The 13,759-nt window shown below is 60.3% G+C and overlaps 1 protein-coding gene across 7 annotated transcripts in view; it reads left to right on the top strand.

Moving 5' to 3' along the window:
* Positions 1–13,759, top strand: part of IQSEC1 (IQ motif and Sec7 domain ArfGEF 1) — a gene marked incomplete at both ends in the record, with an annotated part of 318,762 nt that overhangs the window by 279,434 nt on the left and 25,569 nt on the right. For all 7 annotated transcript variants that reach the window (XM_079713582.1, XM_079713580.1, XM_079713581.1 and 4 more), the window contains one exon: positions 3,287–4,533. In XM_079713582.1, the coding sequence (XP_079569708.1) occupies positions 3,287–4,533 (1,247 nt within the window). The remainder of the gene's footprint in view (positions 1–3,286; positions 4,534–13,759) is intronic.

Below are 13,759 nucleotides of genomic sequence, written 5' to 3'. Positions count from 1 at the left end.
TCTGCCTGTGAGTTGGGACGGATGGGGGGTGGGGCCCGCAAGTGGCCAAGCCCGAAGCAGATGATCCCCGTCAGGCAAATATTTGGGAGCAAACAGACCCCTGGCCTCGTGGCACGTGGCCTCATGGCCAGGCCCACGGCAGGGGCCTCTGTTCCATTTATCAGTTTCACCCATATCCAAAGTGGATCAAAAACAGTTTATAGTAACAAACGTCTGCAGCAGGACCATTAAAATAGAAATGGGAAAGGTGGAAACTTCAGAGAGGCCTGTGGAGGTAATCATATGCTTCTTGCAGCCTCAATGTGGCCACAGCTGTTCATTTTCATCCCTCGCACATTAGCCCGATGCCCACCATGTGCCAGACCCCGTGCTGGGCGCCGGAGAGTCACCAGGGGACAGGGTGCGGCCCCAGCCCTCAAGCAGACGCTGTGGTCCAGAGACAGGTTAACAGTAAAGACACAGGTTAATTCCAGAGCGTGATACAAACTCTGGGGATGAAGAGGGGAGAGAAGCCGAGCGCCTGTGGGTGGAGACAGCTTGGATGAGGTGCAGGCGACCCTCTCCAAGGTGGTGTCAGAACTGGGTGTTTGAGGACGGGGTCTTCCAGGAAGAGGTAACAGCAGGCACGAGGGCCAGAGGCAGAACCACTTGGCGGAAAGGATGGCCGGGAAGAGGGGAGGGGTGGGGAGGTGATGCTGAGGGCCACCGAGCATTTGACTCTCTGCTGAGCCTCCTGGCAGGCAGGGTGAAAATAGGAACAGAACAGATGACCCAGGAGTTTCCAGATGAAGGTAGGGTGCCCGGTTCCATGAGCGGGTAGAGTCTGGGTGGCGCAAAGCCCCATTTTAGTGGAAGGAGCCCAGTGCAGGGTCGAGCAGTGTCCGCTGGCCCTCAGCCTCCGCACCTCCTGGCAGTTTCCTGTCTGAGCAGGAGGCCTGAGTTGGCAAGGGTGGCAGTTCTGCTTTGTGGGAGGGTGAGCCTCTCGGCTCCTCGTCCCATCACTTGTCAGAGCCTCTGTCCCCCTCTGCCGGGGTCGGGGGGCTTCCTGGGGTCCCTCTGCAGACCAGACGCTGTGTCAGGTGAGGGTGATGCCCAGCAGGGCAGCACAGACGGGTTGGGGTCCCTGCCCTGCACCCCCAGTTAGCGTTCAGACTGGGCCTTGGGTTGGTTCTGGCCCGGAAGGAAGAATGAATGGCCACGGTGGGCCCGGGAGCTGAGTGAGAGCGGGCCTGGGTCTGTGCGTCCCCTGGGGGGAGGCCGGTAGGAGGGGCTGAGGGGGCTTTGACGACGCGGCACAGAGCCCACGTCTGCCTTCCCGAAGTCCCTCCTGTCCCCACCCAGACTTGGGGGACGGTCTCAGGCCAGGAGTGTCACTCCTGGGTTCGCGAGATCCAGTCAGAAGGAGAGAAGGGGCCGTGGAGCGCACCCTGACCTGTGCGGTGCCCCTCCTCCCCACCCGAGGGGCCCGGAGCCCAGGCCTTGGAGGGCAGAGAGGAGAGGCTTCCCAGAGCTCAGCCGTGGGCCCTTTGTCGGCGCCGTGGGCTTTCAGAGCTCCACTCCAAACCCAGAAAACAGACGCTGCTCCCAGATGCGGAAGTGAGGTCATCTCTTTGGATGCCGTTCAGTAACTTCAGGGCGAGAGGAAAAACAGACCCGCCCTGGCTGACTCCAGGGCCGGTTTGAAAAGTCTTTTGATCCTCGCCCCGCCCCCCAACTCCTCTCGTGCGAGGGGCCGCTCTGCCCCGCCTGCCGCTCCCCCTCCTGTGGGCCCCAGAGAGCTGCACGTCTGTGTCGGTGGGGGTGGGGGGAGCTGGCATCCCTCAGGGAGGCCAGGACCCACCCTGCGTCCTGAGTGAGGCTCGGAGCCCCTCCCCCTTCCCACCCCCCCCGGGCGGCTCTGAGCAGCCCTCTGCCGCACTCAGCCACGGCCTGCGGTTTGCTCAGGGACCCGTGTGCCTCTGTTCCCGACGGCCTTGGCCTCTTGAGGGTGGGGACCTTGTCCCCCTGCCACCGGCGTGGGCGTGGCGCCCGCGTGGAGCACACAGCTCTGCCCCCTCGGGATGTGAGCACGCCTCACTCCCAGGGACCCGAGGCCTCTCCACCCACATCAGGGGCCACTCTGCCCAGCACCCAAGGGCTCGGCTTGGCCGACCAGCCAGCTCCTTATCCCGGGCTTTCCCGGGTTCCGAAGAGCGGGCTCTGGCCTCACTCGGGAAGCAGGCACGGGGAGCGGCCCTCGGGGGCTGTCCGTAGTCCTTGGCCGGCGTGAGCCTAGGACTTCACAGGCCCACGTGGCACACGGGAGTCCCAGCGCCCCTGCCTGCCTGCAGCCCGGCCCCATTGCCAGGCTCACAGAGCCTGCTCCGTGTCTGGAGGCCTCCGGGGGTGTGCTGGGCCTCTTTTCTGGGCCTCAGTTTCCCCATCGGTTAGGGAGGGGACTTGGGGCCCCCCACAAACTGTCTACACCTCCCAGGAGTGCAGCTGAGGGTCCTGCACCTCTTCAGCCCCATGCTGGCATGTGCCGAGGGCCTGTCTCACCTGTGCCCACCGCTGCCCTGCGAGGTCCGTCTGATGGGACTGAGCAACCGCAGGGTCCAAGGCTTCTCAGAGTCACTCCACTGCCAAGGGCAGGGCCAGGACTAGACCCAGGCCCTCGGGCAGTGCCGCAGGCGGAAGCGAGGCTGCAGGCCTGCAGCCAGTGCTCAGCACACAGGGCCTGCTCGGGTCTCGGGCCCGTCTCTCACTTTAATTTATTTATTATTTTTGGCCGCGTCGGGTTTTAGTTGCGTCACGTGGGATCTTCCTTGTGGTGTGCGGGATCCTCTGCTGCAGTGCACAGGTTCCTCGTTGCAGCACGCGGGCTTCTCTCTAGTTGTGGCGTGCGGGCTCAGTAGTTGCGGCGCGTGGGCTTCGTTGCCCTGCGGCGTGTGGGATCTTAGTTCCCTGACCAGAGATGGAACCCGCGTCCCCTGCATTGGGAGGCGGATTCTTAACCACTGGACCGCCAGCGAAGCCCCTCAGGCTGGTCTCTTAACCTGCACCTGCCGCGGGCTTCCTCTCTCTGGAGGCACTGCCTGCACCTCTTCCACCACCTTCAAGTCTCTTTCAACTGCACGCCCCAGGTACACCAGGGCCAAAGGCTACTGTGGCCAGAGAACTTTGGGAAACCACCACCCTTTAAAGGTTCTGAGAAGTCCTGCAGGGAACACTTGCTTTAACTGGGTCTGACCCCTGGGACGCGCTGGGCCTCCTGGGCCTTCCTCACGCTCCTCTCCTTCCCCCGCAGGTGGAGATGCTAGAACGGAAGTATGGGGGCCGCCTCGTGACCCGCCATGCGGCCCGCACCATCCAGACAGCCTTCCGCCAGTACCAGATGAACAAGAACTTTGAGCGGCTGCGCAGCTCCATGTCCGAGAACCGCATGTCGCGCCGCATCGTGCTGTCCAACATGAGGATGCAGTTCTCCTTCGAGGGGCCCGAGAAGGTGCACAGCTCCTACTTCGAGGGCAAGCAGGTCTCAGTGACCGACAAGGGTGCCCCGCTGGAGGCCCTGGTGCCGGCTGAGTGCGGAGACCTGGGCCCGCCGCCTGCCCTCCAGGCCCCTGCCCCGGCCGGCGACTTCGCGGATGCCATCACGGAGCTGGAGGACGCCTTCTCACGGCAGGTGAAGTCGCTGGCCGAGTCCATTGATGACGCGCTCAACTGCCGCAGCCTGCACACCGAGGGGGCCCCCGTGCCCGACGCGGGGCGGACCCGGGACGCCGAGCCCTCGCCGGCCCTGCACGGCACCGAGCACCGCCAGCTGGACGAGATGACCGCCTCGTACAGCGACGTCACCCTGTACATCGACGAGGAGGAGCTGTCGCCACCCCTGCCCCCGATGCAGGCGGGCCGCCGGCCGTCCAGCGCCGAGTCGGACCTGCGGCTGCGGCCCGGGAGTGTTGCCCAGGACTACTGGGCCCTGGCCCACAAGGACGACAAGGGGGACACGGACACGAGCTGCCGGAGCACGCCCTCGCTGGGGCCACAGGAGCCGCGGCTGCGTGGGGAGCACCTCCCGCTGCTCACCATCGAGCCGCCCAGCGACAGCTCCGTGGACCTCAGCGACCGCTCGGACCGCAGCTCGCTTAAGAGGCAGAGTGCCTATGAGCGCGGCCTGGGCGGGCCGCAGGGCAGCCCCAAGCACGGCCCCCATGGGCCCCCCAGGGGCCTCCCCCGGGAGGAGCCGGAGCCGCGGGCCCGGGTGCCCAGGCCCCTGGATGGCCACCTGGCCATCAATGGCTCGGCCAACAGGCAGAGCAAGTCGGAGTCGGACTACTCGGATGGGGACAACGACAGCCTGAACAGCACATCCAACTCCAATGACACCATCAACTGCAGCTCCGAGTCTTCGTCCCGCGACAGCCTGCGCGAGCAGACGCTCAGCAAGCAGACCTACCACAAGGAGACCCGCAACAGCTGGGACTCGCCTACCTTCAGCAACGACATCATCCGCCGGCGGCACTACCGCATCGGCCTCAACCTCTTCAACAAGTGAGTCCCCGGCCGCGGGCGTCCCGGGCGGGATGAGGGGCGGCTCCGGGGTGGGGGTCGGGGGGGTGCGTGGTGTGGTGCCCGCTGTACCGCCTGCTGTACCGCACTGGCCCCAGCGTCTGGCCCTGGGTGGTGCGGGCACGGGGGTCTTTGAGCAGGGGCGGCCCGGGTGCAGGGCCGTGCGCAGGGCCGTGCGCGTGTCCCTGCAGCCTGGACTCGGGCCTGCACCCGGGAGCAAGGCGCTGGTAGGCCCTACACCCTCTGGGAGATTGTACGTTGGGTCCGTGGCGTGGCCGCCACACTGCGTTCTGGCAAGGCACCGTCGGGGCAGCCTTGAGAGCAGGTCTGGGGCAGGAGGCTGGTATTTAAAGCTCACTATTCTTAGCACGGCTGAAAATAGCAAGTGGAAGGGCAGGCGGGCTGAGCAGTCCCTCGGAGGGGGCACTGGCGGCTCTGGTTGTTAAACCTCGGATTTCTCCTCACTTCATCCACCGGGCCTCTGGATTTGGGGTCACCAGATGCCGGCCTGGCGCTGGCTTCTCCAGGGAGGGGGACGTGGAGGGGGTGCGGCCAGCCTGCTTGGTGGCTACTGACACCTGTCCACTGTGCTTCCCTGCTCCCCACTTCCTCTGCTAGACGGGGGTGGAGAGTCTTGGGGGCACTTCTGAGCCATCCCTGGTGCAACTGGCAGTGCCGGTTGGGGGACTCAGAGAGACCCATCCTGAAGGGCGGGAATGGGGGAACTGTGCAGTCCCACAGGAGCCGCTAGGGGCTGGGGGTCATTGGTCCTCGATCAGCTAAGGACTAAGAGTCTTGGACCCGTCACATCTGCCAGGGGTGCTCTCCTGAGACTCCATCTGCATGTGAGGACCAGTCCCACTGCCACGCAGTCCGTGGCCAGAACAGCGCGCTGAACGGGGAGGTCATGAGCTGTCAAGCCCATCCTGAGGTCCGTCCCGAAAGCCTGCCCCCACCTGCTTCCAGGCACAGCCAGTTCCCACATCATCTCAGACCCTCTTGGGGGAGGCTGGGATGACCTGGGGGCTCCCCCGGTGCCCAAGGTTCCCTCGTCCCTGGCAGACGTTGTGTCCTGACGTGGGAGTCCCAGCTGGGTGGACGGGTGGAGGCCAGAAAAAGCTGCATCCCTCACCCGAGCAGCCTTGGTCTCTGTAGATTCTTTCTGGCTCTGTTAGTTTTTAATTACACCTGTAACGCTTGAATACACTCTCCACTCTGCGTAGAAGTTGAAAGCCTTCCAGCTAGGGTTTCTGTGCATGTGTGGTCCAGAGCGCAGCTCCAGGCCAGGCTGCCTGGGTGCAGACCCCGGTCCTCGCACTTCCTGTGTGTCCCTGGGCAGCTCGGTCTCTGCCATGGCGGCTTCATCTGCATGGTGGCGCTGAGCCCAATATTGTCCACCTCACGGAGTGTGAGTTGGAGATGAGCGGGTGTACAGGATGCTCTGCAGCGCCAGACGTGTGGCGAGCTGGGCCCGAGCCTCTCTGCTATCCCCGTGGCGCCTGTTGACGTTACCTGGGCCCAGGCCATACACACTGCCCCCCTGAGATGCTGCCACGCGGTTTGCTGTTGGAGGCTGTTCCCATTGGTGCCGCGGGCCACCTGGTCTGTGCTGCTATGTGGGGTCCACATGCGGCTCTCCAGGGTGGTCTGGCCCCTCGCTCCCATGTTTTCACAGTCACCAACCACATGACAGTGACCATGGGCCTGCCCCTCCCACACGCTCCCGTGTCTCTGGGGAAGGGGATAGCTGGAGGAGGCGGTGTTTGGGGCTCACGTGGGCGTGTTGTCCATTGAAGTAGAGCCTGCAGCTGGATCTGGAGGGCCCGTTTCCCCGCACGCTGGACAGCACTCAGCCTTGTTTCCCACCCCAATCAAAGCGTAGAAATAGTATCTCTATGTTTCAATTTGGATTTCTCTGCCTGCTTCTAAGATGCAGCATCTGTATGTGTGTCTTTCGGCCATTTGGGTTTTTTCTTCTACAAAATGCCTGTTCCTGTTTTTTGCCCATTTTTCTGTTATTTCTCATTTTGATTTACTAGTGGTTCTTTATATATTGTGGATACTAATCCTTTGTAATTACAAATATTTTCTTCCTGTCTGTCACTGGCCTTTTTTTTTTTTTTTAAACTTCTGAAATAGAATTCACAGACCATAAAATTCACCCTTATAAAGTGTACAGTTCAGTGGTTTTTAATTATATATCTTTTAACTCTGTGTATGCTTTGTTGGTCTAACAGAAGTTACTAATTTTTTTTGCATTTTTTTATCGAGGTGGAATTGACATGTAACATGGTTTTAGGCATACAACATAATGATTCAATATTTGTATATATGTAATCAATTCATCAGTGTTCTCTTTGTTTATTACTTTGTTTTTTTTTATGTTTTATTTTAAAAGGCTGCGCCCCAGGTCATAATATAGTTTTAAAATATTTTCTTCAGGACTTTCTTAGTTTTGTTCTATATCCTTTAGGACTTTAACCTGGCGTTTGGTTTGGAGAACGGTACAAGGTGAGAGGTGTAGTTTTTATAGTTCTTTGTAAATTAGCTGGTGGTCTGCACACGGTGTACTGAGTAGTCTGTCCTTTCTCTGTTGACTTGAAATCCCATCTTATTCCTACGTGAACAGGGCCTGTGCTTGGATCCTTTCGTTCACTTGGCAAATATTTATTGAACACCTGCTGCATGCCAGGCCCTGTGTAGGGGGCCTGGACTCAGCCCTGAACAGAATAAAGACCCTTGCGACGCTCCACGCTAGTGGGTAGAGGCTCTGTGTGTTCCTTTGCCCACATCAGACTTTCAGTTTTATATGTTTTTTTATTAGGACAGAAACCACTCTTTTGTTCTTTTAAAAAGTGGTCTTGGGTCTTGTTGGTAGTTTCTCTTCCACATGGATTTCAGAGTCAGCTCGTTAAGACCATGAAAACTCCTGGTGGACTTTGCACTGCAGCCCCTTGAGCTTGGGTGACCTTGCCCCTTTATAAGTCGAGGGACAGAGGTGAGGTCCAGCCACAGGTGGTGTTTAAGTTCAGATTGAAGGGAACTACAGTCCATCCAGCTCCCCCGGTGGCAAGCCGCAGTGCAGGCGGTCACCGGCCACACGTGCTTGGCGGCTGCGTCCCTGGCAGCGCGGGTTCAGGATGGTCCCGCAGCTGCACAGCCCGCCATTGGATGATGCGGGTCTCGCACGCAGAGAGGGGCAGGTGGCAGGCTGGCTCCTCTGAGTGGCGTGCGGGGCAGGTGTTGGGAGGTCGTGCGGCTACAAGCTCCGGCCGTCCTCAGTCTCCTCCTCCTCCTCCTCGGCCTTGGCTGTCCACCTAGGGGGTTGTTTGGAGGACTGAATGCACAACCACTGCGCTGTGGCCACCGGCCATCCCCCGAGTTTCACCAGGCCCAGAAAGGGCTGGCGGTCCCACCCCAGTAGATAGAGGGCCAGGCCCTGTGCGGGGTGAGCAAAGCTGGGAGCCGGATGCCCCTGAGCAGGCCCTGGAGCCGCTGGGCGAGGATGGACACTGAGCAGCCTGCTGCCCGAGGCCAGGGCCCCTCCCTGGGAGGCCCGACCTTACTGCCTCTGTCCTATCCCTTCCTGGCACCCTTCTCCCACCCCCACCTGTCCACTGCCCACCTCTGTTCCGCATGCTCTCCCTGTGGATCTCCTCTCCCCCCACCATTTCCCTCCCTCCCCAGCCCTTCCCCAGGCCCACACCCAGGCTGCCTTCCAAACAGTTCTCAGGTCTCACCCACTCCCAGGAGGGAGCTTTCCAGCACAGACACCCACTCCCTCCAGGGGGTACGTGGAGGGCCTGAACGCTGGATCCAAAGTGGGTGAGTAGCCGGCTGGGGAGGAGAGAGGGAAAACAAATGAAACCCGAGAAATGAAACAGGTTGGTGGGGAGGGGCTGTCCCCGGGGCCACAGAGGAGGCTGCCGCCATCTGCCTGGCATCCAGATGCGCCTCCCAGGCTCCAGGACTGCACGTCCGGCTCGCAGTGCTGGGCACCGGGCCGGGGCCGGGAGCCGAGGCAGGAGGGTTTCAGCCCCAGTTCAGCGTTATCCTCTGCAGGGACTCGGCACCTCCCTGCACCCTGAGCCTAGCCGGCTGCGCCCAGAAACTGGTCGTGAGGTTCCTGGACCCCCAGGGCCTGGTGAGGGTTAGAGACCATGAAACCAGGAGCCGCTGTCCAGGGTGCAACGGATGGCAGCTGTTGTGGTCCACGGGGCTCCTGCGTCCGGAGCCAGTGCGGGGGGGCCTGGGGCTCGGGCCTTAGAGGACCCAGGAGGTGGCTTAGCGGACAGAGCAGCATGGAGCAGGGGAGTGGCTGATGCCCGCGCGCGCTGACACGCGCCTGGTGCTGTCGTACAAGCCCACCGTGCTCACGGGAGACCGTAGGGAGGGGACCGTCACTAGCCCGCTTTGCAGTTTGGGTGAGCTGAGGTGCCCAGAGGTAGCTTGCCCGAGGTCCCACGGTCGGTGGATGGCCAGACTGGGATTCACGCCGCTGCCGCCTGGCCCCTGAACACACCCTCATAAAGCTCAGTGCAGGGACTGCGGCCTGGAGCGTGGCCTCCGCGGCCCCGCCCGTTCACTGGGCCTCGCGTGTGCACTGAGAGTCCAGGGGGCGGAGCCGCATATTCGCGGGGGGCCGCCACAGCGGTGGGAGCTGGGGTCCGCACCCCACAGCCCGGAGGGGCACCCAGGGGGACCTCACCGGGCCTGTCACCTGCTTGCCCAGGGAGGGCCTTGCTCCTGTGCCCCTCACCTCATCCTTCTCCCCTCCCTCTCGCCCTCGGGCGCGGGCCCAGGTGACCATGGGCCAGGCCAGCCCTCTCCCCACTCTGGACGAGTGTCCTCATCCCCAGAGCCGCCCCTGATGAAATGGTGCCCTCGGAAGGGAGTGAGGGCGTCTTCTCTGAGGAGCACGTAAGCCGGGCCTCGGAGACTACTTGGTGTGCCGGGACTCCCGACGGTCAGGGAGCTGCTCACCTGGGCTCCGAGGTCCCTCCCCACCCAGGGCCTGCGTTTGGTTTGGAGGCAGGTCTTCTCCGCCCAGCGCCGGGCCACCGCCTGCCTGCTCCTCTGGCCCTCTGTCCGCTGCCCGCTGGCTGCAGAGAGCCCTACCTCGAGGCTGGGGTGCTCCGAGGTTCCACCCTTCCAACATCCGCGGGGCTCGGGGCTTGGCCTGCCTCCCAGTAAGCAGCAAAGCTCGGGTTGGGCTCCCGATTCCGTGCGCCTTGTGCATTACGTTTGTTGTGACTAGTGAAGGGGACAGTGGTGACAGCCAGCCTGCGTAGATGCGTGTTAAGTTGCCAGCTGGTGCCGAGCACTTCGTGTTCAGCATCTTGCCGAATCCTCACGGTGGCCTGGGAGGCGTGGCTGCTGGGAGCCCAGCCGCGGGACCCCAGCTGCTGGCTCGAGGCTGCAGAACCAGAAGTGCTGGCCGTGCCGGGCCGGGCCGTCTGCTGGTGCTGGACATGCTGACGATTTAAGTGACTGTGGCTCTCTTACGAGCACTCTGAGTTGGGTCTTTGCAGATCAGGGTCCTATTCCCCTTGACGTGAGCCACTCCTACAGCCCGCACCACCCTCAGAGTGCTGTCCCGGGTCTGGGCTGGCTGGTGCCGAGGGCCTCAGGGAGGAAGGCAGCGCGGGGCAGGCCCCACGGGTGTTCCAGCCATGCCAGTTCCTTCTCTTTTTTCTAAGCTGAAGTGTAGATGATTTATAATATTGTGTTGGTATACAGCAAAGTGATTTAGTTGTTTTTTTTTTTCAGATTATATTCCATTATAGGCTGTTAAAAGATATTGAATATAATTCCCTGGGCTTTACAGTAAATCCTTGTTGCTTATCTATTTTATGGATAGCATTTGTATCCATTCATCCTTTTCTTTGCTTTTTTTTTTTTTTTTTTTGCCTCATTGCATGGCTTATAGGATCTTAGTCCCCCGACCAGGGATTGAACCTGGGGCCATGGCAGTGAAAGAGCTGAGTCCTAACCACTAGACTGCCAGGGAACTCCCAGTATCCACTAATCCTATACTCCTAACTTGTCCCTCCCTCCGCCGCTCTCCTCCCCCTAGTAATCATGAGTTTGTTTTCTACAGTATGTCTGTTTGTTTCTGTTCTGTATATAGATTCATTTGTATGATTTTTTAGGTTCCACTTATTTATTTATGTTTGGCCACGCCGCACGGCTTGCAGGATCTTAAGTTCCCCGACCAGGGATTGAACACGGCCCCCCTGCAGTGGAAGCATGGAGTCCTAACCACTGGACCAGCGGGGAACTCCCTAGGTTCCACGTATAAGTGATTTCATGTGCTATTTTTCTTTCTCTGTCTGACTTACTTCACTAAGTATGATCATCTCTAGGTCTGCAAATGGCAATGTTTCATTCTTTTTTACAGCTAACATCCTGTTATATATATATATACCACATCTTCTTTATCCACTCCTCTGTCGATGGACATTTAGGTTGTTTCCACGTGTTGGCTATTGTGAATAGTGCTGCTACAAACATAGGGGCGCATGTATCTTTTGGAATTACAGTTTCGTCTGGATATATGCCCAGGAGTGGGATTGATGGATCATATAGTAGCTCTATTTTTGGTTTTTTAAGGAACTTACGTACTGTTTTCCACAGTGGCTGCACCAGTTTACGTTCACACCAATAGTGCACGAGGGCCAGAGGGTAATTCTTCCACCTCGTCTCTGGGATAAGTGCAAAAAAGACCCCGGCAGCCACGTTCAGCTTGGGTTTCTAATATCAGAAAGAGCTTTGTGAAAATCAGAGCTGGATAAAATAGGCAGTGTGGGGAGGTGATGAGCTTGCTGGCCGTGGAGGTGTGCGAGCCGATGGGAGGGGGCCGCTTCTCTGCAGGAGGGGTTCGAGCCTAGATTCCAGAATTGAAGGGCACGTCCAGGCGTGCAGGGCCTCTGGGTGTTGAACTGGGTGAGTCCATCCCTCGCCCCTGCGGCCAGTGAGAATAGCACGGGGAGGGCTCGGCCTCCGACCTCGGGGCATCCTCGGGCCCTGCCGGTGTCTGTGCAGACCCCGTGTTGGTCTCTGTGTGCATCAGGCCGTTCTTCATTGGAAATGATGGGCATCCAATCAAACTGGTTCAAGCAAAGAGGCCTTACTGGTTCGTGGACCTGAAAAGCCACTGGGTATCTCTTGGCCGTGCCCCACCATCACACCCTCAGGGCAGGAGGGCAGCCAGCAGTCCCGGCTCGTGGTCCAGCCTCATGGCAGCCCTGCAGGAAGAGAGGCTCCCGCCGGCACCCTCTGAACCGCTCGCCATGGTCAGCGGGGTGCAGCACTCTGACCGGCCAGGCTGGGAGTACGGGCAGCCCGTGGGGTCAGGGGGCGGAGCTCGAGGAGGGTGTGGGAAATCCAGAGGCCGACAGGGTGCGGGCAGACGCCCACGTCCATGTCACTTCAGCTGCTATAGCAAGTGAAAGCGACAGGAGGAGCCGTTGTGGCCCCGGCAGACCCTGCTGGGAGGAGAGGGGTTCTGGCAGGTGGGTGGTCCTTAGGTGCAGAGCCCGGCCTCCTAGTAACCGCCTCCCGAGAGCCCCGGGCTCAGGCTCGAGGACAGAGATGCGAGGAGGGCAGCACCACTGTGGTCTGCACGTGCTCACCTGGCACAGTTGATGAGAAAAGCTGGACCTGGGGACAGCAGAGGCTGCTCGCAGGCCCCGCAGACGGGCAGTGGGGGTGGGGTGCAGAGGCCCAGGGGCCCGGGATGCAGAAGTGCATCAGGTGTAGGTGGTGAGAATGTCGCCTGTGCACCTTGTTGATGCCGGTCCTGTCGGGTGGAGGCCAGAAAGCTAGAGAAGGAGTCGTCGGGGGACCCCGGAGAGGTGGGGAGAGCTGGCTGCGCAGAGGTGGGCAGAGCACATTTGCAGCCCTGGGCTGGGAGCGTAGAGTGGAACTTTACGGGCTTCTACGAGCAAAGGGGGAGGAACCTGGCTCTCCCTCGCTGGACAGCCTGGTGCACAGCCACTCCGCCTTCTGTGCCCTGTTTGTTTGGGGTTTTTTGAATTTTACTTATTTTTTTATACAGCAGGTTCTTGTTAGTTAGCCATTTTATACATATTAGTGTATACATGTCAATCCCACTCTCTCAATTCATCCCACCACCACCCCCGCACCACTTTCGCCCCTTGGTGTGCCCCCGTTTTGTTACGTGTCCAGTAAGGCTTTTGCGTTGGTCGTTCCCGCCCCCAGGGACCTTCTTCCTGGCTCCAGGTTTAATGCCACCTTCCTGAGGAGGCCTTTCTGGACCGTGCCTTCTCACCCCATCCATCTGAAGTCCAGGCCTTCTGTGGTCACTACGGCTTCCCCTTGGTTTAGCTCTGCGCTAGTGCTGACCCTTTTCTTAAACAGCCATAAAACCAGCGTGTTTTCCAAGGCCTTAGAGGCATTAACTCATTTAATCTGCACAGTGACTCTGCTGTGTGCACTGTCACTGTCCCCACTACCCAGCTGGGGAGGCTGAGGCACAGGGAGGTTAAGTAACTTGCCCGAGGTCACCCAGCCAGAGAGCGGAGCTGGGATCTGAGCCATGCCTGTGAGTGTCTCTCCTGGGAGTTCATCGCGCTCCAGCGAGGATGTGTGTTCAAGGACAGGGACTTTGTCTGGCCCACAGGTGTGCTGGTGCCGCACCCACCCAGAGCAGGCGCTGGATGGATGCCCGGGGTGAATGGCGAAGTGGATGAGGGGTGAGGGGCAGGCTTGGGAGGCCCTGAAGGTTCTAGGGCAGAGTCCTGGGGACACGGGCCAAAGCAGCCCCTCCCAGAGCCACGGTGGCCCCAACCCCGGACACAGCACGTTCTGTCTCTCTGGTCGGACATGCGCTATGTGGGCCGGGCCCGTGCTGGCCCCTGAGGGTGCACAGTCAGCGGGGCCCCAGGCTGCACCTCTTCAGTCCTGAGGGCCTGGAGCCGCGTTCAAGCTCGCAGGCAGGGAAGGGGGAGCCACAGCTGGGGGTGGCGGCGAGCCCGTCTGCCCTGTCGGGTGGGCTCTGTCACAGCTGAGTGAACTTCTCTGTTCACTCGCCGCGTCCACTGCGTGTTGGCCAGGTCTGCTGCGCTCATCAAGTCTCTCGGGGACAAGGCGGGCAGAGGCTCCTTTCCCTGGGGTCCCCTGGGTTCTCTGGGGGATCTCAAAGCTCCACAGGACATGCCTTCCACCCTCCTGCCTCGGCCTGAGC

This window comes from Hyperoodon ampullatus (assembly GCF_949752795.1).
Source record: "Hyperoodon ampullatus genome assembly, chromosome: 10".
NCBI lineage: Eukaryota > Metazoa > Chordata > Mammalia > Artiodactyla > Ziphiidae > Hyperoodon > Hyperoodon ampullatus.
This window is presented reverse-complemented; position numbering and strand designations above follow the sequence as displayed.